Source organism: Ambystoma mexicanum, chromosome 8 (genome assembly GCF_040938575.1).
Source record: "Ambystoma mexicanum isolate Mex_15411 chromosome 8, UKY_AmexF1_1, whole genome shotgun sequence".
Lineage (NCBI taxonomy): Eukaryota > Metazoa > Chordata > Amphibia > Caudata > Ambystomatidae > Ambystoma > Ambystoma mexicanum.
Window position 1 is genome coordinate 892,628,030 of NC_090929.1, and position 27,802 is coordinate 892,655,831.

General features: G+C 42.9%; 1 protein-coding gene across 3 annotated transcripts in view; it reads left to right on the top strand.

The window, feature by feature from the left end:
- The window catches only part of OPN4 (opsin 4), an 803,364-nt gene extending 776,673 nt beyond the window's left edge, over window positions 1-26,691 (top strand). For 2 of the 3 annotated variants that reach the window (XM_069610768.1, XM_069610767.1), the window contains exons 9-11: window positions 10,336-10,488; window positions 12,733-12,801; window positions 20,582-26,691. In XM_069610768.1, the coding sequence (XP_069466869.1) occupies window positions 10,336-10,488; window positions 12,733-12,801; window positions 20,582-20,893 (534 nt within the window). In that variant the 3' untranslated portion in view covers window positions 20,894-26,691. The remainder of the gene's footprint in view (window positions 1-10,335; window positions 10,489-12,732; window positions 12,802-20,581) is intronic. The other variant, XM_069610769.1, reaches the window with a different exon arrangement.
- Window positions 26,692-27,802: the final 1,111 nt, after the last annotated feature.

Here is a 27,802-nt window from a genome sequence, read left to right on the forward strand (position 1 = left end):
AATTGATGGCTTCACAATCTCAGAGCAGTTAGCTATTGGTAATAAAATGGGTCGTCCTTCAGGAGGCCAACTGACAGCTTCTAGGAATGCCAAAATAGTGAAAGTGTCTAAATTACTGTGTGATCTCTATGGCATTCTTCCAACCAAATTACATTTCTATTCAGAGGGCCAGTTGATGTCCTAAATCTGTACTATAACCCCATGCATTCCAGCTTGCTAGAGTTTATGGAGTCTTTCATGAAGGTTCTGGATGAGCCTTTATCCCAGGGGGAAGCTACTAGTATTCTCATAGCAGGGGATTTGAATTCTCACTGTTTTTCCACTGCTACTCCTGAAAATAAAAATGGCCTGGCTGTGGAAAATGGTAAGAAGTGGGTGCATTTTCTTAATGAATGGGACTTCCTCCTTTGTAATGGAGGTGTGGAGGGTGATTCAACTCTGGCCCCTGCATGGGAAAACGGCACATCTAAGTCCATCAGTGACTACATAACAATGTCCAGAGATATGTTTGATCGATGTGTCAAAATTGAGATAAAGCCAACTACGAAAAGTGACCATAATATGCTAACTCTTAAATTAGCTTGCGGGGGTGATGGGACAAGGAGGGGCCAACAGACAGAACTAGTGGTAAATCAGGGGTGTAATAGATTGGTGAGGTTTGGAGCTAATGGACGTATGTTAAATAAGAATCTCAAAGAAACTGTATTATATTGTCATTATCACCAGACCAACTGATCTTGGCTTGCTATCCAGAACACTTGTGAACCTTTAGCTTGGATCACAACAGTCCACAAATGGGTATAAAAATGTTGCGGACAAAACATAAATATAATTTGGATCAGGAAACCTGGCTTTGTAAAAGAGAACTCCGGAAAATTACAAAAATGTATTATGCCAAGGTCTGAGATACAGATGAATAAAAAAAGACTGTTGTCAGACTTTAAGAATTGGAGTAGATTTCATAAACTATTAAAATTACAAAGGCAAAGATAATTTTTGTTAGACACCTTAATATCAAAAAATACCAGGAACCTTTGGTCCTTAGTAAACAATGGGAAAGCCTCCCAATTAAATTGTCAAAGTAACTGTTTGTCTGACAAAGTGTGGCTGTACATTTTAGAAATCTCTTTTGTAAACCATGGGAGGATGTGGTTAGTGAATCTCCTAATGTGCCTTGGCTCCTGAACACTTCTCTGGAGGTCGCGGGAAAAATTATAAAAAATCATCTACCCCGAGAGCAACGGGACCAAATGGTCTGTCAAATCTGATCCTCACAACTGATTTGGCCTCGTGGTCAATGGTTCTTTTTCTTCTCTTCAAAAATATAATCTCTCAGAATAGATGTGCAGAGAATTGGAAAACAGCAGTTATTACACCAATATATGAGAAGGTCAATCGGACTGACCCTATGACCTATCGTCTGATTGCCCTTCTTGATGCGGGTAGCAAGTTTTTTGCTGGGGCCTTCCTTATGGAATTGGAATGCTGGGCCGAAACAAATGGGATTCTAGATATAAATATCGAATAGGCTTTAGAAAAGGCACGTCGACCACTCTGAATAGCCTCATTGTAAACATGTTGTGGGACTGCTCTTGGAAGGCAGGCAATTATTCTCTTTTTATGGCTAAGATTGACCTTTCTAAAGCATTTCACACTATAAATAGATCTCTCCTTTGGGGAAAATTAAGATCCTGGGGCATTTCCCCTGGCCTATTATCAACACTTGTCTATTTACATTAAAACACAACCATTCAGATCAGGCTAGATGGTCAGAGACATCTTTCAAGGCCGATAAATATGGATAGGGGACTAAGGCAGTGATGCATTATTGTACCCTGCCTCTTTATTTGGAATTTGGCCAATCTGAATGGGTCCCTGTGTGAGCATGCACTAGCCAGTCCTAGGATTAGCACCCGTAAGATCACCTGGATAGCATATTCTGATGATATCCTTCTTTTAGAAGTCAAGCCTCGTGGTATACTATGTTTGTTGACCTCAATAAGTGTATATGTAGCAAAGAATGTGCTTCTCATTATTCCTGTCAAGACAGAGATCATGAGGTTTAGTAAACCGATGAAAAAAAGGGCTGGTGTTAAATGGTCCCTTAACTCGCAGACCATTGCTTTTGTAGCAGATTGGTCAAGAACCACATCGACACCCTTGCTCCAGCCCTGGCTGATTTCCGCAATCACTATTTTGTCACTGAAACCTTTCCCTCCCCCCTTAAGCAATCCCTTGTGCACCCCTCCTTAAGAAGACCTCTGCTGATCTTTCCTCTCCGGCTAACTATCGCCCGATCTCTATCACTCCTTTCCTGGGCAAAACCTTGGAAAAGCTGGCCATCTCCCAGCTTAATCTTCACACTGAATCTGTTGGTTGTCTCCATGACCACCAGTCTGGCTTCAAAGCAACCAGAAGCACAGAAACTGCTCTCCTGAACATCCATGAAGACCTGCTCTCTAACCTTGATTCTAACCTTCCTTCTGTCCGCATTCTCCTCAATCTTTCTTCTGCTTTTGATACGGTCAACCATGCCATATTGCTCAATCGCCTTTGTGATAACCTGGTCTGGCTGACCTCCTTTCTCACTGATGGATCCTCCCAGGTCCAGCTGGGTTCCTTCCTCTCTTCTATCTCTCTCTTTACCAGTAGTCTACCCAAGGGGTCTAACCTTTATCCATGGCTATTCAACAATTACCTGGCACCTCTTGCCCACTGCATCGCTTCTCTCCGCTCCAACTTTCCGTGTTATGCGGATGACACTTAGCTCTCTTTCAGGCTCCCCTCGGCCACCTCCACTCCTTCTCTCATTCCAGACTGTCTATCCACAATCCAGGAGTGGTGTGCCACCAATGATCTCTGCCTTAATGCCACTAAGACTGAGATCCTCCTCATCAGAACACCAGCTCCCTCCTTTCCTGTCTCTCTCTCTCTGCCCACCCACTCTAGGTCCTCTTCCTACTCCTACCTGTGTGGCTAAGAACCTTGGGATCATTTTCGACTCCACCCTCTCCTTCTCTTCTCACATCTCTGATGTCTCTAAGAAGTCAAACTATCAGCTGCACCTCCTCAGAGGTATTCTTCCTTTCCTCACTTTCCCCCAGAAGCTCACTGTCTCCAGAGCCTTGGTCCTCTCTAGGCTGGACTACGGAAACAGCCTCTTTCTAAATCTTCCTGCCTCTACACACCATCCTCTACAATTTATCCAGAACAGGATGCAATACTTGTCCTTGGCCTCAAATCCAGGGATCGTGTCTCTCCAGCACTGAAATCTCTTCACTGGCTCCCAGTGGCAGCAAGGATCAAGTTCAAGACCCTCTGCATTGTCCACAAGGCTTTTTGGGGACTGGGACCACACTACCTCGAATGCTCTCTTGCAAACCATCTCCCTTCTTGACCTCTCTGCTCATCCACCTCCAACTCTCTGAGGGCCAGTCGTTTTTCCAAGCAGAAAGTTGGGGGAAGATCTCTTTTTTTGGCCGGGAAACGCCTCCATGCCTCTCTCAAACTTGAGCAGAACCACCTCCGGTTCCAGAAGCAACTCAAGACATTCATATTCGCTTCCATTTTCTCTCTTCCTCTCCCATGCTGATGACCCATCTGGTCCACGCACTGGTCACCTGGCCACCCTCTTACCTTGGGCCCAGGGCCCTGCATGTCCAATTGCGCCTCACACTGCCTCTTGGCTTCTCCATCATTTGTGGTCTGTATCTGTAACACTACAGTCCCCTCTCTCTGCACTTATGCCACGTTGGCTGCACTCTCTACTACTTGTACTGAGCCACCCACTGGCTGCACTTTTTGATTACCTGCACTTCTACACCCCTCCCCCCTTGTGGCTCTTCTCCTCATCCAATTCCCTGCACTTGCGCGATCTGAATGACGCAAAGGCCTAGCAAGATCGTTGTTTTGCCCTTTCTCTGTTTCCCCCTCCTTGTCTTGTCGTGCCTAGAAACACTTGTGTACAGGCGCGTTATAAATGCCATATCATATCATATCTACCTTGGCTTTAGATTAAACCCTTACCTGAATATGATGTTGCTGGAGGGTAGGTTAAAAGCCAAGATAGATCAAATTGCGTACCAAATTAAGAGCATTTATGTATCGTATTGCAGGTTTTCCATATTACCATTGTTTACATTCTATAAAGGTAAAGCCATATCCACCTGACTATATGGTACAGATAGAGTCTCAGGCTTGGAATTTAAACTGGGGCGGCTGGAGGGTAGACTTTGGAAGAGAGTGTTATGTCTCCCACAGTCTTTTCCCATCACTGTGCTCCGATACGAGAAAGGTCTAAACTCGTTAGGTGCCAGCTTGGATTGGAGATTGCTACAACTGTAGTGCTCCATTAAAGATCCACCGACTAATTCCTTGTTTGTAGAGGTTCTTCAGGAGGAGACCAATCCCTTCATGAGGAACCTAACCAACAGGGTGAGTTATATTCTAAGTACAGCATTTAAAACAGTGAAAGACTCAATCGATGATCACAACAGTGTAAAGAAAGCTTTAATGGAGACGGACTGGGTAACAACTATTAATGCTGTCCGCTCATTAAAGCTCCTCGGAAGTCACTCATTCTTGGATAAACCTAAAAGGGGTCGTGCCAGCTTATTTGAGACAATTCCCAGATGAAAGAGGAAGAAACAAGCTCTTAAGACTTCATCTGAACTTACTTACAACAGGGGAGATATTAGCTAGTAGAGCAAAGGAGAAAGTTGAGAAGGTGATCTGTGCTGTATGCCAAAGAGAGACCATGCAATCTCTATGTCATATTTTAGACGAGTGCACATGGTCGCAAGACCGGATGAGATCTTCTTTTCGTCGTTTTGCTCATAATGAAGACTAACTCCAGACGGAAGAATTTTGTCAAAGACTGTCCTCGACCATGAAACATTTGGATCTATTGAACTTATAAAGGTACTAAAAACTAATGATTTGATTAATGATGTAGCTTTGTATTGAGTTAGATAACCTGAGGACTAGTTGGAATAAGTGAAATGTATTTTTATGTTTCTGTTTTGTAATGAATTTGTGTTTTGCTAATTATGTGAAAAGTCATATATATGACCATAACACATTATTAATAAAAAGAAAAACTAAGGGAGAAACGAGAGGAAAGGGAAAATGCAAATAACCACGAGAGTGGAAAAGAGGGGAGATGAGATGGAATGCACCAAAGGATAGAGAAAGGGAAAGAGGCGTCACACCCAAAGAGAAAAAGCAGAGGATAAGAGAGCACATACTAGGTGGGGGAAGAGAGCTGAGCAGTAGAGGGTGGAGTCAGGAGGGAGAAAATAGCAAGCAGCCAGACAGAGAGAGAGAAAGAGGAGAGAGAGAGAGAGAGAGAGAGAGAGAGAGAGAGAGAGAGAGAGAGAGAGAGAGAGAGAGAGAGAGAGAGAGAGAGAGAGAGAGAGAGAGAGAGAGAGAGAGAGAGAGAGAAAACACTGAGATGGGGAATTAGGAGGTAAAATGGAAATAACACATCGTAGAAGTCAAGGTAGCATGTCATAGTAGAAAGATGGAGTAGAATCTCTGAAGTCAAATAGAAGGGGAGAGAATACGGAGAAGCAACCTTAGGGGATAGAATCTTTCACGATCTATCTGGGCTACAAATGGCCACCTTAGCAGGTACAACTGAGGCCTAAGGTAAGACCAGAGCAAAGGACCTGAGAGAAGTGCTATCTAAGATGGCTTCAGGTATGCTGAAAGAATGGTTGAGCCTTACCAGGAAGGAAAAGGCTAAGGGCCTCATTACACGGATGGCGGTAAGGGTTTACCGGTACCTGTATTTTACCGGTAGCGGTAAATCCTTACCGCCTTACTACGAGGTCCCTTTGCGGGTTGGGGAATTTAATGCCTGCTTTTTGCGGTACCATAATTAGTGCCTTCCCCATTCCCATAGAGCCCTATGGGACAAAAATGGGAATGGGGAAGGGCAATGGTGGAACGGGGAATTACCGCCCCGCCAACCTTAGAATAGGGCGGTAATTCCCCTTTCCACCAAGGCGGTGCCGGTATTTTACCGGCATGAACCATGGCGCTAATAGCGCCATGGTTCACCGCCATCCGTGTAATGAGGCCCTAAGTATCCTGCGGTCCACCTGTTGAGGTTACATCTAATGCACAATCATATCAAGCAATCTAAGCGTGTCAGATGGGGGTAAGTGGTAATACAATAATTGTTGTACCAAAAGTTCAACAAGCAAGATTTACATCAAAATGTATAGTCAAATCAATTAAAATGAATGAAACATTGGGTCAGATTGTCACAAGCGCATCTCCTCACTTGCACCAAAAAAGTATCAGCCCAATTCACAAAGGCCATCTGAAAGAGCACATCATACATAGGGTGCACTCCTTCAGATGCCTTTTCCCCCTTTGTGCATTTGCACACTTAAGGGGACATTTCAAAGCGCATCCCGAATTCACATACGGGATGCACTTTAAAGTACCCCGGAAATGAGAGGCATTCAACTGCTCCTTTTAAACAGTTGCAGGCAGAGGTGCAAATCATGGCAGGGTCATTTCCGTTCCTGTCGTTATTTTCTTTTGAAGTGTGTCATACGCGGGTTAAACCAGGATGGAAATGCTTTTTTTTTGTCATTTCCCAGAGACAGGCTCTTTAACGGCCGTTTCGGTGAAATTCACTCCCAGCAACAAAGCGCACTCCCACTGACACTCATTTATGCAAGGGGGCTGGACAGAGCATCTGCGCGCTACTGTCCACCTCCTCCAGAACTGCTCTTTGTGAATAAGGTGACCTGGGCATTTCTCATAATAGTGCAGATGAAATGAGCGGATGAGAGTCTGGCCCATTATCCTAATCCAATTACGTTCTGATCAGTCAACATTGACATCAACTCATGAACTGTTTCAATATGTTAATTTAGGTAGCAAACATTTTTTTAGAACATCCTGCGATTATCTATAATCAATAGAACGAGATTGTGGGCTGTATCTCTTCTACAGAGATGATTGATGCCACACAGTTTAAAATCAATTGATAATATGAGCATCTAATCACACAGGCATTGGATACACCCTTACCTCTATGCCCTTATTTATTTGCCCCGAAGCTCAGACCAGAAACTGGGCTACTGAAAACACTACATACTGGTTCACTGGTGTTCTGCAGCTATCAATTTGCAAATTCCTAATTTAAAGCTCTTTAAGGATTTGCTTTAGACATCTGATTCTCAAGTTCTTGTAATGCAGACAGAGGAATACAAAATGGATCACCATTTCCATGTGATCTAAGGTACGCAAACACATCATATCATCATAGTCCCATTTATTTCTCTTACTTGTCAATTACAAGACTGGCAGCGTCTGGAATCTTAAATTGAGAACAAAGTTCTCAACTGTGCTGGATAGATAATGTCGAGAGATGTCTCAAAGACCTCTACTACTGTACTAATAACAGGGAAGTCCTGTGACATCCTGGATGAGTGGAGGACTTCAAGGTTAAGTTCCTCTCCTTTGTCATGATTTTCATCCATTAGTGACTTAGAGTTTATTCATCAAAATTGGTGTGAATCAATGACTAAGAGTTGCCATTCCACAATTTATCTTGGTGCAAAACTAACTTTGCTCTATGTGTGGGGGAAGAAGAATGGCTGTGCTATGTATTTGTAACCAGTGCCTTGATGCATTATACATTCATTAGTACAGTGATTGTTCTGGTGACATACTTTAGGTTTGAAGCAATGATCCATAACAACAGCCCACCCATTCCTACATTTCCAATTCTTTTCAATGTTTACATGGCACACCTGCCATTCATTTTTAATGCTTTAAATGTGTATTATATTTTTACACACAGAACAAGACCAGAATGATGACGTCAATGTATAAGGCCCCCACTCTCCATTTCCAAAAACACTCAACATTAGGGTAATGTTCTAGGACCTTTCCGCATATCCTTATTTTTATTATTGAGAGGTTATGCCTTTAACTTATGCAGGACCAAAATAAGTGCTTTCCCGATCAAGATTGAGACCCACTATTCTATCCCTCCTAGTATTATTTTTGTTTCTGATATTACCCCCTCATGATCCTCATTTGCCTCTGTAAAACCCCTCTGCAGTTAACACCATCTTTCAAGACTCGGTAGTTGACAACACCTAACTATTTGACTCAGTGCTGGACCCTCTCTTCCCAAAAAGAGAACCAGGCATGCTGACGTTTTGTCTAAAGGTTATTTCAGGGGACATATGCAACCAGTTGGCCTTTGTTGCAAAATACTGTGAAATATTGTAGTAGTTTCTCCGACGTCTCCCCTCAATCATCAGCCCGTACATCCATTGGTAACCGCAGTTCAGCTAGCTCTGCCAGCTCCTCCCCACCACTCTCCCGCAGCCGTTCATTTATTTTCCTCAAAGGGCTCTTTTCACTAAAAGGACCCTTGTCTCTTTCATCTGGTGCTGTGGGTATGCTGTATGCTAATGTATACCAGTACCATAGGGTGGTTTCTGGATTCTGCCTAGAAGCCCAAGTTTTGATTTATGAGTTTTAAGATTTGCACATTTTTTTGTTCTCAGTTTTCCTCCCCTAACCCCTACACAATTCATTTTTTTCTGTGAGCCAGGGTAGAGCTTTGATGTTTTCTGCTTTCCTTTGGACATGACTGGGCCTGTCCTCCTTGACTCTCCAAGTTGCCCCGTTTCAGGGTTAGGAGCATCCATGAATGGAGATCGGGCATGATTACATGAGCAAATAATCCAGCGTGAGCCAGGACCCCTTGACCCTCATTATGAGTAAGGCAGCTCTTACACTGGAATTAATGCAGCCAATAGTTGCCTTTACCACCTGTAGTGATTCTAGGAAGGTGCTTCATTGGAAAAAAATCTGCTGGTTTGGTATTAAAGAATGCTGATCACCGAAATACTGCATGCAGTATTTCTATAAATACCTATGCATTATTTTAAAACATTTTCAAATAACCATTTGCACCCTACTTTTGAGGATGGAAACTGCACAGCAGCAGATCATACTCCTCATGTACACATTTGTTAAAACCACACGTGCTTACATTCTGACCCTATTGAGCATTACTTTGCAAAGGGGATTGGACGGTGAGCATCAGGTGTGCCCACTTTAGCCCCTCGGCTTGCCCCTATACAGAATGATTTTCCCTTCATTAATTAAAACATGAAACAAAACATCAGGTGAGTTTTTGTAATTGTTACCACTACCTTGTGACTGGAGGTAAAACATTGGAGTACAATATCTGAGATAATTCACCTCATAATATGGTGGTATCATATATTCATATGCCTTACTGACTGTTATACTTTTCTCATAGGCCATAATGTGAAAGGTGGTAAAAACAGAGTTTTTTTTATAAATACCGCCTCTTTTTATTGTTACTTCCCACACTCATTTTAAGGGATTAAGGGCCTCATTACACGGACGGCGGTAAGGGTTAACGGTCACCGTTAATGGCAACAGTGACCGTTAACCCTTACCGCCGTACTACGAGGTCCCTTTGCGGGTTGGTGATTTAACGCCTGCTTTTTGCAGGCGTTAAAAACCAACCCGCTAAGGGACCTCAGAGCTAATTACGGCACGGCAAAATTGCGGTGCTGTAATTAGCGCCTTCCCCATTCCCATAGAGCCCTATGGGGCAGAAATGGGAATGGGACAGGGCAATGGCGGAAGGGGGATTTACCGCCCCTCCAACCTTGGAATGGGGCGGTAAATCCTCTTTCCGCCAAGGCGGTGCCGGTATTTTACCGGCATGAGCCATGGCGCTAGTAGCGCCATGGCTCACCGCCTTCCGTGTAATGAGGCCCTAAGTCTTTGTCTGTAACTTAAAACAAGTAGATACCATATGGTATGGAGGGGGGGGCAGTTTTACCTGGATGGAACGAGTTATCTACACTGGTAAGACTGCCCACATCCTGCATTTCAAGAAGGACCTGAAGACACTAATCTTCAAAGAATATCTTGCTGGTAATTCCAATCAACCCTATTCCTGTCCCTCTGGAGTTTCCCCATTCCCCTGCTCACCCCCATCCACCCCAGCTCGCTAGGTTTCAACTTTGTTCTAATATACATAGATTGGTGTTTGATTGTTTGTACTGGAAATGGATGATGTATGGCCTTGGTACGAATGTGCTATACATATATTTGTCATGTCGTGTAAGAAGCTCTAAATTGCATGTCTTTGTGCGTAATATGTCTCACCACTTCCTCCTTTATAACCTCTGTCATGCTGTTTCCTCCCTTTGATGTCTATGTATCTCTATGTCCATGCCGTAAAGGTGCAACTCAGGCCTGCATGGTAGACCAAGAAACTTGAGTGACCCATTGTCAATGTATCTATTCCAGGGCTGGACTGACACCGAAGCTGATATCTCTAGTGTGGCCTCCAGACCAGCCAGTAGACAGGTTTCCTATGAAATGAGTAAAGACACCTCAGAGACCACTGACTCCATTAGCAAATCTAAACTGAAAAGCCATGATTCTGGGATTTTTGAGAAGGTAAATCATTTGCTTTGCACGCCTCGAGTCCAACTGAAAATGTTCTACTTATAGAATTGTGAATCTAATCGTTAGTGTCAGGGCTCCCAGCTAGGAAGGACTCGTGCATGCTATATTTCCTCCTAATGTGCCAGACATGGAAGGAGACCTCATTTGCTGTATCACCCATCTATTGTTGAATTCTATCAGTATGTAGATGTTTTTGCTGCAGTAGTGTGTGACATCATCTTCCCCACCTGTATTCCTATTAAGTGCCCATTTCGTTTCAATTGGTTTCAGACTATTTATAAATACAAAATCGTTATATGCTGTCTAACGGCACTGAGACCATGAAAATAATGCATTAAGAAAACAGCTTTATCAATGATGAATTCCTCCAAAGAACAATTCTCAATATGCACTTCAATATTTTTTATGAGAAAATCAAACAAAGCCGACACATGTTTCGACCTATGGTCGTCCTCAAGGCAACTGGTTCTTTGCAACTCGTTTCCTTGAAAGTGGTGTCTGCCGAATTGTCATCCAACATGAACTCTACGACAGGTCCCTAAGGTCATCACATCAAATTCATTCTAATACCATTCTATGACAGTGCGGTTCCCCCCATTGGTTCTTGCAATTTCACAATCCGGCATTGTTGTTTCTTACAGTCGAAGTGTATCAGATAACTTGAGTTCCAATTCCTTCTTCTAGAGTGTACATTTTAGCGAGCTACTTCATTCATTTCCTGATGTATTATAAGGTCCCAATACCTAGAACGTATTATATTAGCGGGTCCTATCCCGTGTGGCTACCACTTAGAGCGCCATTGACAAATTATGTATAATAAAAGTCTCATCACCATGCAGTCCCTTTCACCCCTGGTAGGTGGGCACTCATTTTAGTACATTTGTGCATCCCAAAAACATCCCATTTTCTTGACAGACACCCGTTGCCATCCCTGGCCAATTTTCCTGAAAATACATCCTTTCTGTATGCAGATGTTTTTAGCCTTTCCTCTAGTTCCTTGCATCCAGTACCACATTGGCTTATTGTGTAGCCCCGGCTACAATCAGGCATAATGGAGATCTAGTATATGGTCCATGTTGGGGACAGTTACCATATGAACACATATGTTACTCACTATCCCCCTCTCCCACCTTCCAATAGAGTTTGGAAGTTTTCACCTTGGTTGCATCCCTGTGTATCTATGGGCAAAAAGATGGAACTGAGGAGAATAGCTGGAAAACATAGCAAATGGCTGACACATGATTCCTGCATACTAAACCAGATATATGTACAAGCATGGGGGTGACTCCGCCTTCTGCTAGGGGGAGTGGTGGCTAATGTCGGATGGATACATGTTAAATTACCACAATCAGCATGCCACAAGGGTTTTTTATAGAACCTATAGCATTGACAGAGGCTGTAACATGCATCCGCCCACTTGTGTTGCTTGCAGTGGCATGGTTCCCTGATACCATGCAGAATTCAGTGAATAAAAACGAAACCCATTTTAGATTCCCCATTTCAAATCGCTTGATGGCTCTGAAATAGTAATGCTGCCCAAGTTACAGGTAGAGTGCCAATACCAGGACCTACCCACCTACCAGAACAAATGTTTTATGGGTTCAACCCAGCCCCTGCTTGCCCGTAGACAGTGTCCTATGATCCTATTAGCCACACGCCTACAGCAAGCGTCGCCCCTTCCAAATTAAAGGGGAAATATATAAGGTAATGATAGGCATCCCCAAAAGAAATTATAGTCACCGATTTTCAGCCCTCCAATGCTCCTGGGATAATGGTCTGTCGTTAAAGTGTTTTTTTCTGCTTTATCCAGTATTTGTCCCCTTGCTATGGAGACTAAATAATATCGGCTAGTGGGGCTTCCTCACCACAACCTCACCACGTAACATTTCACCCTGACACAATTTTAAGAATATATAATTCCCCATCCTGCCCACTGCTAACAGGAAATCAAGACCCTGCTTTTCAATGAAAAAGATACCCCACCCCGATCTCACCCTTTCCAGTATCCCTTGTTGTTACATCCCTTTACAGCCAATCCTGTCTCACCCTCAAACTGATCATGATATCACTTTCCATCAATGTAAATGGAGTCCTCAGTGTTGGCTTGCTTCCCCAGCTCTGCTCCGCTTGTGCTGATTCTTCCCTGCATATTGCCCATTGATGATGGTGCTAAGGAAATGATTCACGCTATCATTGATGGTTGGGTGTTTTTGGTTTTTGTCTCCTCTTCCTTAGACCTCTATGGACGTAGACGATGTCTCTATGGTAGACGTGAGCACAGTCGAACGCACCCCGCCCGTTACTGTAAGTAAACAATGTTATTGATGTTTCTTTATAAACAGACAAGCTAAGTTGCCATGACATCATCAGAGTCTTTTGACATTAATAACCAGCCTTGGATCTGATATTTGCCCCTCTCTCCAAGACAGAGTAAATAGTCTTTGTGATAAGTTAAAGTAAAGGTCTTTGGTTCTGGCACTACAAGTTTGTACAGATGACAACATCTTAGGATAATTCATTTGTTAAGCTCTTCCCCAAGAGCAGCCAAAACACATGATAGATGTGTGTTCACCTGTACACGAGCGCAAATATAATCAATTTAATTACACTAAAGATCATAAAGAAAGGGATAAATGTGCCAATTAAATGGAGGGTGACTATACCACATAAACATCACCCATTGATTATAACCCTCAATAAATGGAATTCTGATGCTACTCTCCAATGAATCTGGTCACATGGCATTCTGCAGCTTGCATCATATCACGTGACACCTCAGTACTGCCATTTTTTAATGATCTTACGTTTTGCAACTAAATATTCTAATCATCTGTCCTAGGGTAATCTGTGTGAAAAGTTAGATGCTCTTCTGAAAGTGAAAATGTTGGGTAGTGAAATGCTGGTGGGGTAACCCTACCAGCTGACAATATTTAGATACTACAGCATGGGTCGGATTAATTGGCATGTTTGGAAATAGTGTCCCATTTTGTGCAAGATTGTATTGTATTTGTCATCTGTATAGCGTCCTTTCCCCATTTCTATGGCCTCAATGTGATTTGTGTTTGGTACGCCCTCGGGGACCGAAGTTCATGTGTAGGAGATCCTGAGAGTTAATCTTTAAGATGTGTGTGTGCATGTCAAAACGGGGGCACATCAGCAAATGCAGAAACACTTAGATTTGAGAAGGGTGCCTAAGGTGGGGACCCAAGAGCTAATTAAATGCTACTTAACTGTTGGAGTGCAGCAGTGATAAGACTACCACCACTAACCAGCAACCCTGGTAAACCATGTTATTAAGATGAGTGAGACGGTAAGGCCTCCCGGAACACAGCAACCCTTGCACTTCTGACCCAGACTACCCCTGCCCCATCCCCACCAATGGTCAACTTTGGCAGGTCTCCCAGGTGAACACGGGCAAACAGCAGCTCCCTGCCTTGTGGCCTCTAGCCGAAGGGGCTGCATGGGAAGGGGCTGTTTCAGGGTCCATTTTCAAAAAGGGTTACTTGGGTCAATCAGGGCTTACACAAATTACACATTATCAAGCACATCTTCATTAGGCTATGGTATGAACTATAGCTCAATGTTAAATTTATTTTGAAATTGCTTTGGGTACAATTTTGTCAGATTTGTATTTACAAAGAAGTGTGCACAGGCTTCACAGAAGTGCTGTTTGTATTGCACTGTGCACACAGCTCAAAATTATATTTTATGGCAGTTTGAAATGGTATCTCCCTTGATTTTAAATGCAGTGAGAATTCACTGTTCATTTCCCATTACAACATCAATGTATTTTAGTAGCACCCTTTCCAAGCCACTCCCTACTGGTTCTAGCAAGCATCTATCCGTTGGTATCCCTGATTAATCCATTCATTCTCAGAACCATGTTTTTTCCTTCCCTGCAGCTTTTAGTTCCAGAGTCATGGACTCATATTCCCTCTGTGTTCCTTCTTTTTCAAATGTGTAATATTCCCACACTTATGTCATAGTGTTATATTGGTCAAATCTTTCCATTGGCTTGCCCAAAAATCAGAAAGTCCCAAAGAATACACCCCACCACCACATTCTGCATTGCCTAAGCATCATTTCTATATATTTTGACTTGAGCACTTGTTGAGGTGTTTTCACTCTTACACTTCTGAATGCAATATAGTTTTGAATCCATCATTTCTGGTAGCAATTTACCAATTCAATGAAATGTAGATTTCTGTAAGCCTCCAGCCTACACACACACAACTTGATATGCAGCATAAATGTGTGGCATATTTATTTATTATAAGAGTCTGAAAATTAATAATGTTATTATTGTTTAATAAACATAGACAATGTGGCTGTATACCGATTAGATAGAGAACAAAATATCACAATAGCAATTCACCCTGCGCCTTGTTTCTAAGTTACATAATTGCAGGGTTATGCTAAACCTCGTTCTTTTGTCTAAAATATAATAGTACATTGTGGTTGCTTTAAAACCATGGAGAAGAGAAATACCCTGCCATCCACACAATGACGCATTTGAGCAAGAATTGTAAGGTCTTCAGTCAATGATTGATTGAGGTGCCTGACAGATTATTCTGTTAGGAGTTTCCATTAGAAGCAACTGTTCGTGTTTTTTGATGAGCCGACTTCAAAAGTGGACATGCTATTGACTTTGAAGCTGGACACTAGGTGAAGAGGCCTGATGGTTGTCAGTCAACACGCTAAATACGTTGAATTTGTGTGATTTAAGCTGTATTTATAATAATATTTTCTGCTGGGGATGAATTCACAATGGTCGGCCTCCCATAAAACTGACAAAGCCTGTTTCAAGGGCCTTTTGTTCTTCTGTGAGCCTAATACGTTTTTATGGCAACTCACAATCCCTGTTCACTTAAGATGGCTCATCGAAATCTCTTGGGCTGCACCGATCCCCAAGGCAAGGCTCGGTTGAACAAGAGTTTAACTTAAAGTCATATTATCAAGAGCACAGCAAAATTTACATTTTATTGAGCCATGTGAGAAAACTATTGATAAGGTACATATTTATGCCATTAAGAATTCCCTATTTTAAAATATGACATGTGCACTGCTTGCATAATCATGAAAGGTGCCCACATGCATTTATAGAAATGTGTCTGTTATTTTCTTCATACTTATTCTTGAAGGAATAAAGCAAGGTTTCACATTCTTGTTGAAAATGAATCACACTGTTTACATTGGAACATTTCTGACACAGTGGGCTCTTTCATTTTAACAAATAGTTCCATGATTTATAAGGAAGGAAGTGATTATAAATGAAATGCAAAACTGCTTTTACATTTTTCAGACTCGACATCTCTTCATTAGCATAACTCCATACAATAAATTGTTGCAATGTGGTATGATATGATGAATGCAGGGATTTTTAAACTGGGGATTTTTGCATCTCCTTTTTCCACTTTAAATTTGTCAAAACACAGTCTTTGGGTGACATGCATTCAAGGCCCAATATTGGTCCTGGGATGGTTTAGGTTGTGTAAAATTCAACATCATGTGTCAGGCGCTGCCTCTCAAGGAAGCAATTAAGTGGGGAGAAGCGCAAGTCTTGAATGAAGCAATGGGCCTCATTACAAATTTGGAGGTAGCCATGCCCTTATTGCCCCCAAACTCGGGTCCGCACCGGGTCCGGAAAAAGGGGACTTCCTGGGCCATTACGACCTTGGCGGGCCCGGTAATTCCCCTTGCGCGGGACCCGGAGCTGGTACGTGCCCATTCCCATTTGAGCCCCCTCAATGGGAATGGGGAGGATGGTAGCAGCGGTACCGTTCATAATGGTACCGTTGCTACCATCCAGTTCTCCTCGCGGGTGCCGCTCTGCACGCCTGGTCCGACCAGCCAGGCAGAGCAGCCCCCGCGAGCAGAACACGTAATGTGGCGGTACAGTGATAATGGTGCCAGCATCACTACCAGCGCCATTATCACTGAACCACCACTGTTATAATGAGGCCCAATGTGTTTTTCTGGCGCCTCTCCACTTTAAACTTGAGACCGTCTCCATTTGTCTTTGGCGTTCCCCTCCAAAAGGTAGATCTTTGATCACCAAAGTTCCATTCTTAGCCAAAAATACTATTACCACATGCTATGCTTTGCCTGCCAGCACTGCTCCTACACAACAGGGTCACGATGCACACAATAAAAACACAAAGGTGTTCACTGAAAGTAAAGGGTCACTATTCATGCTGGATTCCACCCACTTCCAAGCTCTGCACTAATGGATGTTATTACCAATCTAATGGGATTTACTTTGCCTGACTTGTTATAACCGAAATTCTAAATTTCAATGTGCAAACTTTCAAACATAACATGCAAGTGCATATCCGTTTCCTATAAATGCCCCAGTTCCAGTTCCCCTGAGAACCATCTGCAAATGTGTTCATTTTAAGTTTTAATATCACTGTTAATTAGTTGACTAATATAGTCTTTATCTCCGGCTAACTCTTTGACTGTCTTGGACTTCCCGTGGGCAAGGACTTGTATGCATTGGTGCCCTCTGGAGTTTTTTTTATTTGCTTTTTTTTAAAGCGCTCACACAGCATCGAGGCCCTGTTACAGAATTTTTTATGTGTTTTGTTGTTGTTGTTTTAGTTGCATATTTATAACGCACTTAAATACCCAGAGGTTTTTAAGTGCAGACCCGGGGATTGAACCTGTGTTGGTTCGTGTCGTCTTGCTTCAAAGGCGAGCACGTTGCCACTGAGCTATCCTCCCAGGAGTATTGTAGCTCTCTTTATCTGACATTTAGTCCAGGTTGAGACTACTGTATATTCTGATTTTAAAAATGTGTCTAATTGTTTTCAACTCATGAACACATTACTGTATGGACATTTGGCTGTTAAGGCAAGCATATGCTATTTGATTGTAAAATTACAATCTTAAATACTACTACTGGATGCTTTTCAAATCACTGGGTTTCAGCAGTTAAAAGCTTGAAGCGGGTCCCGTAAGAAGGCACATTCATAGAGCCTTGCAGCAGTTGATACCCATTTGGATGAAAATGCAGTAGCTGGGTGCTCTAGCATCTGATTGAAAGCTATCAAAAATGCAAAATAAAAGTCAAAAAAAGCATCAGATTAAAAGCCATCACAAAAGCAAAGCTAAAGCAGGACTTGAGTGAGTCACGAACTGATGAGGCTAGTAAGTGAACTAGACCAGACAAAGCACTGATTGATCTTACTGACAAATAAAGACAAGTAGAAAACAGGCATGCCCTGTTACCCTCTTAAACTTAATATGAGTTCTTAAAAAAGGCAAGACAAGACACACCAGTACAATACCAATCCCCTCCCCCACAGATAGCATTGTGTTACTTTTCAGCAACAATGCACAAGCAGAACGCCTAATACATAATCAAACAGAGCCCAATACCGGCTGAACTGCACAGAACACACACTATAACTCAATATTGCCAACATAACAACATAGTCCAGATGATTGAAAACCACACCCTCTTATGCAACCACCACAGCTCCAATGGCTATGGCCTGGTCCTGCTGGTGATTACGTGTATTTAAAAAGGAAAGTTCGGTGGCAGGATAGTAGGAGTAATAGCAAAGGAAGAAAGACATGTGGTTTATAAAAAGCGTGAAAAATGTTTCCTTCCTTTGCTATTCTTTTCATGATGTATAAGTTACCAGGACCAATAGGAAGGTTTCAGGCATTTCTTGGTGGTTCTGCTTTAGTGAGAGAGTTTGGGCTCTCCAATTTCCACCCTCTGAAATGATCTGATCATCATCAAATCCTTTGAGAACCACATTCAGTTCCAAACAACATCAGAACTATTCCCTTCACAATAGAGTTGTGCCAATTTGTACACCCAAGTGTCAGTTCTGTTTTTGGCATTTTGTCAGTGTGATCTGTTCAGACTTAATTACCAAAGTGGAGCACTTGTCTGACATCAAGAACTTAAGTTGTTGCCCTTTACTACCTCTTGGTTTGCATGTATTATGTATTGTTTTTCTTACCTTGCCCATGTGCTATCATATTGGTTTATTTATTTGCTACTGTCACCCTTCCTTTACAATAGCATTGCATTGATGCACATGTTTCTGAAGACTGTGAAGCTCATTTTGCTCCCAGATGTAATTTTATGGTGGGGACCTGCTACCTTTACACTGAGATGTAGCCAGGTCACTTTAGTCATATGAACTGCGGGGTGCAAAAATAAAGGGCAAAAGGTGATTTACAAGCGGGTAAACTGCCTTTTGCCCTTCACATTTGCATAGCTAGCAGCACTCACAATTACCATTAAACCCCCCTTGACATGCTCACATGTTGGGGAGGGTATAATTTCAGTTGTGAGCACTGCTTACAGAACACGCATGGTAAACAGTGTTCATGAATACAATTAAACCCTGCCCGGCATACACAGATGTTGGGCAGGGTTTAATTGTAACTCTACACATACCCTGCCATACTCGTATGGCAGGAAGCATGTACAATGGATCCCTATGAGTCTGACTGCTTTATGCTGGTGCATCAAGCAAACAGCCCACAAAGAGATCTCCAGCATTTGAACCGCCATGAAAATCCATTTCAGGGCAGATGCTGGAGCATTTGTATGGCATAGAAGATGGGAGTGGCCAAAATACAAGTTGCGTTCCGCCCCTCCCCTCTACCATACAAATGCTTGAAAATGAGCAGTGGCGTGAGTGGAAGGCGTTAAAGCTTTTTACGCCTTCCATTCACAGTACGGCTCCCATGAACATGAGCCCCTGTGAAAGATAATTATTCCCTCCTCCCCTTCCTTTGGGGGTGCTCCGAAGCACCTTTGTTCTCAGTTGATGCCACATTAAACCCCAATGAACTCATAAATATGAATGTTAACATGCTGTTACCCAGTAGCACTACAGCAAAACAAGAGGTGATGACTGGAAGGTTTAGAACCTCTCATGATCTTTGGAATTGCTCTGAGCAGCCCTCCAGACCATCGTTCTTCACCTGCCAAGCCATTACAAAAGGGGAAAGGACCATATGCAAATCAGGCTTAGTCCCACCTCAATAGGGGCAGTCCAGCCCGAACTTCTTGCTCACATCCCTTCTTCATGAGACCACAAGCATCCCCAAACCAGTTTTGCCCTCGGTGGGCCACAACAGTGAGGAGTAGCATTAAGGTCAAAATAGCAACCACAAGTCAGGCTTTTTTGCATGAAAATCTCCCAAACCCATCACAGCACCAAGCCCAATCTGGCAAAGTTTTCTACTCTGTCGTCAGAAGCACTTAATCGCCCACAGCCACACATGTCATGCCAAGAAAGAATGCACTCCCAATGATGCAACTCTACCACTCTCAGGCGCCATTGCCTAACACACAGACACCTGAACACCTATTCACAGCACATACACGAATGTAAGGTCTGCTATTCAGACGCCTCTCTTTGTGAACATGAAGCACTCTGTGAAAATGCACATTTTAGATACACCACAGAATTACGAGGCCTTACCAATGATTGGCTACAAATACTGGCATCATAATATGATATGATGTGGCATTTATAACATGCCTGTACACAAGTGTTTATAGGCACGACAAGCCAAGGAGGGGAAACAAAGGGAGGACTAAATAACGATCTTACTAGGCCTTGTGTCATTCAGATTGCACATGATTTCTCCTCAGCTGTTCCTATGAAATTTTGGACTGAAGAACCTGTCTCCGCCCTGCTTTGTATGGCAATAATACAACTGTGAATTTAGTGTTGTTCTAAGGACCAGCAGCAGGCGGGGTTGCTGGGGGGGCTATGGGGGCTATAGCCCCTGATCTTTTGGTTGTAGCCCCGGGTAGAATCTCAGGAGCTACAACCAAAAGGCTAGCTAGCCCACAGTCCCAACAGTTCCGACAACAGCGTAGCCCCGGGTCTTTTACAGACCTAGCAACTCCCCTGACCAGCAGCCTTTCTGGACAAGTCAGTTTGGTGTTAAGTGTCATGCTATGTAAAAATGTAAAATTAAAAAGTATGGTAGAGGCTAATCAGTTGATCTTTTCTTGACTTTTTAAACTTTCTACGAGATGGAGGTGATATACACTTATTTCAGACGTATGTGTTTACATTCTTTTCGACTTTTTATTTTCTAGGCAGTTAAGAGCTTGAACGGCATTGGACCGAGGAAAGGAGGCTCTCTGCGTAGGCTGCCAGCGGCACCGATTCCCAGCATCGTCATTACGAGCAGTGCACGCTATGCCACTCAGCCCCCGACTGAGCCGCGCTCCCCGGATCGGGCTATGAACAGTGGATCTGAAAAGGACGAGGGCGACGCCGATACCAACTTGGACACATTCACCCAGAGCGCTTCAATTGCCACCATTTCCTTTGCCTTCGGAGAGCCACTCATGGCAGATATTTTCCCAGAGCAGTTGTTCCCTGAAGAGCTGTCTACCATTCTTTGAGAGAGGACTCGCCCCTTCGAACACTTCCAACACAGCTTTTTTTTCCTGTGCTCACGTCTGCGTGCGCGTGCGCGCGCGCGCGCGAGCACGTGCGTCTGTGTGTGAGCGCGTGTGGAAAGATCTGCAGTAGAGAACTATTTGCTCAGTTATTTATAAGCTCTGGCTTTTTCCGCTTCCTCCCCTCGGCTGAATCCTAGATGTGTCACGTGTTTAGGAAGATGTCCTGCTGCAGCACGAACATCACAGCACTGAGTGGACATGAGGTGAACATTGTTTACAGCAAACCATCGAGTCCATTACGGAAGGAAACATGGAGGACTACGCGCATTTTAGCTTATAAATGAAATTTGAATGTTGTTTAAGGACCAGGTTTACCGGAACAATGCGCCCAACTTTCCAAATGAAGCTCCTGCAAAGCTCTGATCTTTCACATTAGAATCTGTCAGTGACAATTCGCCTATTTATTGTAGTCATTTGAGTGACAGGATATTCTCTATACAGTACATACATGAAGGTGTCTAATGTAACCGTGTGCTTCTGTTGTAAAGCATTGTAATCTATGTCTCAATTGCCGCCAATGGAGCTGCAGCAACTGACAACATTCGCGCCAAACATTTGCGCCAGTTCTTTTGACAAAGTGTTAGTAGTGGTTGCAATCGCCCTCCTTGCCCAACCTTGCACAAGAGATCGGCTGCATTTTATTGGGAATGTTATGCCTCTGGCGGACATTAAACAACAAAAGGGGAAAATGGCGGCAAATCCAGTGAGGAGCCAGTCCATGGTAGAATAACTCATAACGTCTTCGCAGCTTTGATTGCGAGGGAACTGTCTCCACGTGCGCCAAGAGTTCGCCGAGTCACTTCCTTATTTTTGGATGCATTTCGTTCCTGAAAAATATCAAGAGGCTCACTTCGTCATAAAGCCATGTGACTCTGCTTTGCTGAAAAAACCTGCGACGGTTTAGATGTGGCTAATTGGATACAGTTTGAAAAGACAGCAGTGACTGTGAAGCTTTACTATACAACTTTCCATCAGTAACATGGCTTTTTTGGATCCAACGTGCAGTATCCCTGCCACCCCAAAAGCATAGCAAAATCACAAGAAAGTCTTTTTATAAAAAACCTCTGGGATTTTACCTAGAGAGGCCATTTTAGGGAACACCTATCCCCATCCATGTTGCTTTCGTTTCTGTTCTTGGCTGTAATGTAAGAGGGCTGTGTATAGCACGACTTCTTCCATTATAGCTGCAGTTGATGCTTGGTTGTGCAAGTGAAAGGGCTGGGGAGTCAATCGGGAGTAATGGGAGAAGTGCCACTGAATCCTGACTTGCTGAGGAGTGCAGACTCAGAAGTTTCTGCTGTCTGGATGCCGGTAAGAGTCTACGTGCCTAATTTATGGAACATTTAACACGGTTGCCAACAGACACCCGGATTCACGGAGCGGTTCAAAGTGTATTTTTGAGGTGCAAAGTCATTTTTCTCTGCAAACATACGCTTTGAATCGCTTTGTGAATCAGTGTGTTTGTTGGCAGTGCAAAGTCACTGCACTACTGCAAAGTCACGTTGCATCGTGCTAAACGTTCCATAGACCCCTAAATCAGTTGGACAAGAGAGCTTTGTGCTCCCACATGGGTCCCAGGTGTCATGCCACACTACATACTAATACGATTCATCTCACTAGTATGGGTAAATGTGGGAATGCAAAATGGTGGGACGAAAGAGCAGATATGGCTACTTTGTCTAACACTAGCTGAGCGACTCAGGGCCCGATTCTGAAGTTGCCACATTGAGCATGAATCACCGCGTCAAATCTGGAGGTCCAGGCTCCACCACTATTCTCAAGTGGGTCTGGGGTTCCTCGTAGTGCATGACAGTGCTCTGCCTTCATTGCGCCTGTTTTTTGGTACAGCGGGTGCAATGGAAAAATCTCAGCGGCACTTTCCTTAAATAACACCATAATCGTTATTTTACAAAAGTGCTGCCGAGAACCCTTCATATTCAACATGCAATGTAGCAGTTAATGTTTGCAAATGTGTATGCCTCCATAAGGATATTGGTTACATTTACAAGCGCATTGAACCCTGTCTCTCACCTGCATACTAGCACGACCTTTAAAAAAAAATCATGCTAAAATACAGCAAAAAGGTAGTGCTAGTATGCAAATGAGAGACAGGGTTCAATGCAACCAGTGTCACACCCATCCAACCCCCCCAAACGCTAATGGTTGGTCACCCAGCTGCACTGCGACCAGCTTCCTAAGACACTTCTCCACAATACAGACACCGAAATGGTACCGTATATGTGCGCCACTTTAACGCACATTTAAAACATTTAAAATTGGAGGAGTTACACAAGAATACCTGTCTTAAATGGCAGGTAACGAATGTGGTGGTTGCTAGGCTGGTTTCCCGCCCATCCTAGCAACCGCCACATATGATCCGAAAGTGGCACATTCATACCAGCTTCAGAAGAATGCGCCACCTTCAGAATAGTTCGTAAGTACCAAAAAGGTTAAAGCTTTTTACGACCTTTTGGCTACTTAACACCCACATGAGAATCGGGCCCTGAATCATTAGCATGTGTGTTATGGCTGGTATGCGGAGTATTTGGTGAGAAAGGGAGCATGAAGGCAATTAGGTCTAAATTGGTAAATGGGAAGGAAGTATGGTTATTCCAGTCCAGGTCTGGGCAATAGATTCCTTGGGAAAATGTTATGTTCAATATGTCCTGAGTTCCTCTAGGTGACCTAATGGTTACCATCAATTGAGGATACCGAGAGCATTGCAGGTGTGCTGTATTGTGAATCCAGTTGAATAGTCAGTACTAGGTGTTTGTAATTGTTCTCTCTATGATGGGTATGCGTATATGGTATTTTGGTACAGGTCAGGGCTGATTATGGGCATCTAGCTATTGATGCATGACCATTTGGTGGGGAGGGGGCACACAGTTGTTTGTTTAGCTGCCCCCGGTGTTGGATATGCGATCCCAAACCTTTCATGCTTATATGTTCTGGTTTCTGGGTATCTGAGGTTCATGATATCATTGGCGGATGGTTAGGATATCTGGTTCCTGTTGGTTTGGTGGGTGATCTTCAAGTCGAGGAATGCTCTCCTAGTTGTCTGGCGGTGTGTATTTAGCATATAAGAAGCAATACCAAAGAGTCATTCAAGCCTAGCCTTTGGTATCAGGGGTTCTTCTTGCTTAGAGGCAGGTCAGATATTAGATTGTAACCTGCAAACGAGGACCGTCTGGCCTCCCTTCTGTTTATCCAGTGTCTGTGGTGATGTTGTTAAATGCCGCCCAATGTACTAGTGCTGGGAGGATGTATCTCTTTATTGCGTCATACTATGCCTTGTGGGCATAGGCTACTTAAGGAATAGGGTTCTTGGATACAGATCAGCATTCCACTATAGGACTTCGGTTGGTGGAACAGGAATGGGAAATTTTATTCCCTCAGCTAGTTTGCTAGATTTGTTTTCAATACGCTATAATGTTCCATTATGGGCTCTCTGCTTTCAGAACATATGCGCCCCCACTACACCAGGTTTGATTATACAATGTTTCCAGGATGTACCATCGTCTCTCTCTTAATGGGATCTATTTGCATTTCTGATAGATTGCTTGACAAAAGGAAAACGCAATGCAGAATTCAGCTCCTTTAGGCTTCAACCATTTCATAGGACATTCTGTCCTGTTGTTCTCATGGAGGGTAATGAGCAAATGAACATCTTGGATATGGGGGAGTCAGGCATTCAAGAACAATGCTGTAAGTCAATGAATTTAAGTTCAACACAGGCCGCAAGGCAAATTCGGTAAACAATGATGGGTCCAAATGAGAAAAATACAAGTAAAATTTAAGGTATGGTCAGACACTACAGAATTATAGGGAGAGAGGTTTGCATGCCTTTAAGGGGCTCACTTAAGTAAATACCTTATTGATAGTGATTAACCTTTTCCCCGTGGATTCCAAGAGTAAGAGTTCTGTTCCCCATTCCATTATCCCCAAAAAGGACTACATAGCTGAAGCCTCAATTGCATCCATCAGTGACTTGCCAACTACAGGACATTTGAGAAATCTATAGGTTCTGTACAATTCCTGCAAAGGTTTTTTTTAGCTTTGCAAGTGGTATCTCTGATGGTGAGGAAAGACATTTAGTGCTGTGGTCGTGCCTCAATGAACCACTTCGTGGAAGCCACCATTCATAAAGTTCCAAGTTGGCATGTGCTTTTGTCTCATCCAACAAAAATGTGGGCATCTTGGAAGCAGCTGCATTCACAAAAAATCACTCTTTTGTAATCGTGCAATACTGTATTAGCTAATAACGTATTCAGAGAACAGCTTTAACAAAAACCACTCTTATCAACGTGTTCTCACACAGATGTCATATTAAACTGCTTGATACGCCTATTTTGGAGTTGAAGATCCTTTGCATCATTTTATAATTTTAGATTGCACATTTCCCAACTTTGTACACTCAATTTTCAGTGTTAAATTACATGTTTTTGAAAATAACCTTATATCAATTCAATTATTATCGGTTTAGGTCTGTCTCAAAGAACCTTTTTCATAATAAGACAAACAAAGAACAATATATACTTATCACATGCAGTGATAGGACATCATTTCCTGTTGAATCTGCAGGGGTCAAGAAGGGCTCATGTTAATGTCTGATCCACTAGTGTTTACAAATCATTTGCTTTCACTGTGAAAAATTTCCACTTTTGAAAAATTCATGATATAAGAGACTGAAAATATCTTCTGCCCTCCAGATGGAGAATACAAACATCATCTTTCCCCTTCCCTGTTAGATTGATGTCCTCGAGGTATTCATTCACTGGTTGCATTATCAAGTTTTTCTCCCACATCATTCCCACAATACCCATTGTTTTTCTTCTTGATCAATGAAATATCACTTTTGTACCAGAGCACAAACTGACAGGATAAGAGAAGGAGGTTGTAAGTATGTATGGGTTGTTTTCCTGTACCTTTTCAAATTCCCCTTGATAGTTTGTAGGCTTATTGGACTTTTGACTTGTAGCATTGCTGGGCAAAGTTGGAATGGGCTTTTGGTTAGTGGGGAAAAAAAAGCTGGTCGGACATGTTAACTTGAATGGACACATGTTCACCAAGTTTCTAGTCTCCATGCCTCTCTTTCAGGGTGACACCTAGGCTGCTGCAAGTGGCAGCATCTGGCAAGGGCTAAGTGACCAGCTCGCATCAGGGCTCAGATTACAGAAACTTTGCACCAGTGCAAGTGCATTTTAACACAGTATTAGCAGTAAGGCCAAGTTAGCGCTACCGCACAAAACATTTTGGCCACATTAGAAAACCTTTCCACTACAAGTGCAGATGTCCATGTAATTACCACGCGGGGTAAAGTTTGTCCTTGTGCAAAAACCAATCCATTTTGCATCATGGCAAAGTTTGCACTAGTGCTAATACAGAATGGTGTTACTTACTGTTCAAAATTGCACTTGGACTGGTGGAAAATTTCTGTAATCTGACCCCTGGAAGCTTCTGGAATCACAAAGAGGACTCAGAGTCATGAACCGTGTTTGGCTGCTTAAAGGACAGTTAGAGCTGCGTGAAGAAGATGGAGAAGAGAGTACAGGAGCTTCTATTGGCCGGGAAGGGGGCACAAAATTAAATGACGGCCATTGTAAAATATATATATATATCATACATCTTTTATATGCTTGTCTGAAATGCAGAAACACCCACACCCGGATTATTAAAATAGCCACTGTAAAAATGGCAATGAAATAACAAATAAACCATTAAGTGTTTTAGGAAACTTACTTTGTGAAGTCCTTTTTGTTTCTTTATAAACTGTTCAGTAAATCCTGGAAATTCTTTGACTTTGTGTTAGTGCGAAACATGTGTATATTCAGTTTGGCCCGTCATTCGTCAAGACTTTGTTGTAGCAGTAAACTCTCACGTGGTGACTATGTATGCATGTTGTACTGTACTGTGTTATGTTTGTCATGTTATACGTGCCTATGTGGTGCTTATTATTTTATCTTATGCAATGTTATGTTTGATTGTGTTATGCTATTTTTTGTAGTGCCTTTGTTTCCATCAAGGTGTACTTTAGTGGCTGGATTCCCTCTGGATCAATCTTCTTTGCGGTGTCTGAAAGGACTCAAGTACCCAATTACATCATTAAACTGTAATTTGCTACCCAGTCCTGTTACATAATCCCGGCACTTTTGATATTGCCAAGAAAACAGAATCCTATTTATGTATCTGAATAACACATTTGTAAGATCATAGTCGATTATGGGTTCCATGTAATAATATTCCCTCAAAAATATCGCCATGCAAAAAATCGCCAAAAAATTGATGTTTTTTTGTGGGGACATTATTACATGGAACATGCAGGGGACACCCCTGCAACCAACAAACCCTTTTTTTATTTTTCATGGCAAACGGGGACACCCCCGCAACCCCCGCTGCCCCAGTGCCTATATATATGTGGGGTCATTACGACCCAGGCGGTAAGTACACCAACTTTACCACCATGGTGTAAACTATGTTTACACCATGGTGGATGGCGGATTTACCGCCCCATTCCAAGGTGAGTGGGGCGGTAAATCCCCAATTCCCATTTACCCTTCCCCATTCCCATTTTTGCCCCATAGGGCATAATGCGAGTGGGGAAGGCGCTAATTACGGCACCGTAAATTACGGTGCCGTAATTAGCACCAAGGCGGTTTAGCACCATGGATTTTAACGCCTGCTAAAAGCAGCCGTTAAAATTGGAATCAGGCGTTAAGGGTTAACGACGGCGTTAACCCTTAATGCCTGAGTTGTAATGAGGCCCATGGTCACCTATATAATGTCACCACATCCTTTTCCCAGTGACATTATATATGGCGACCATATGTATATATAGGGATATTATTACCT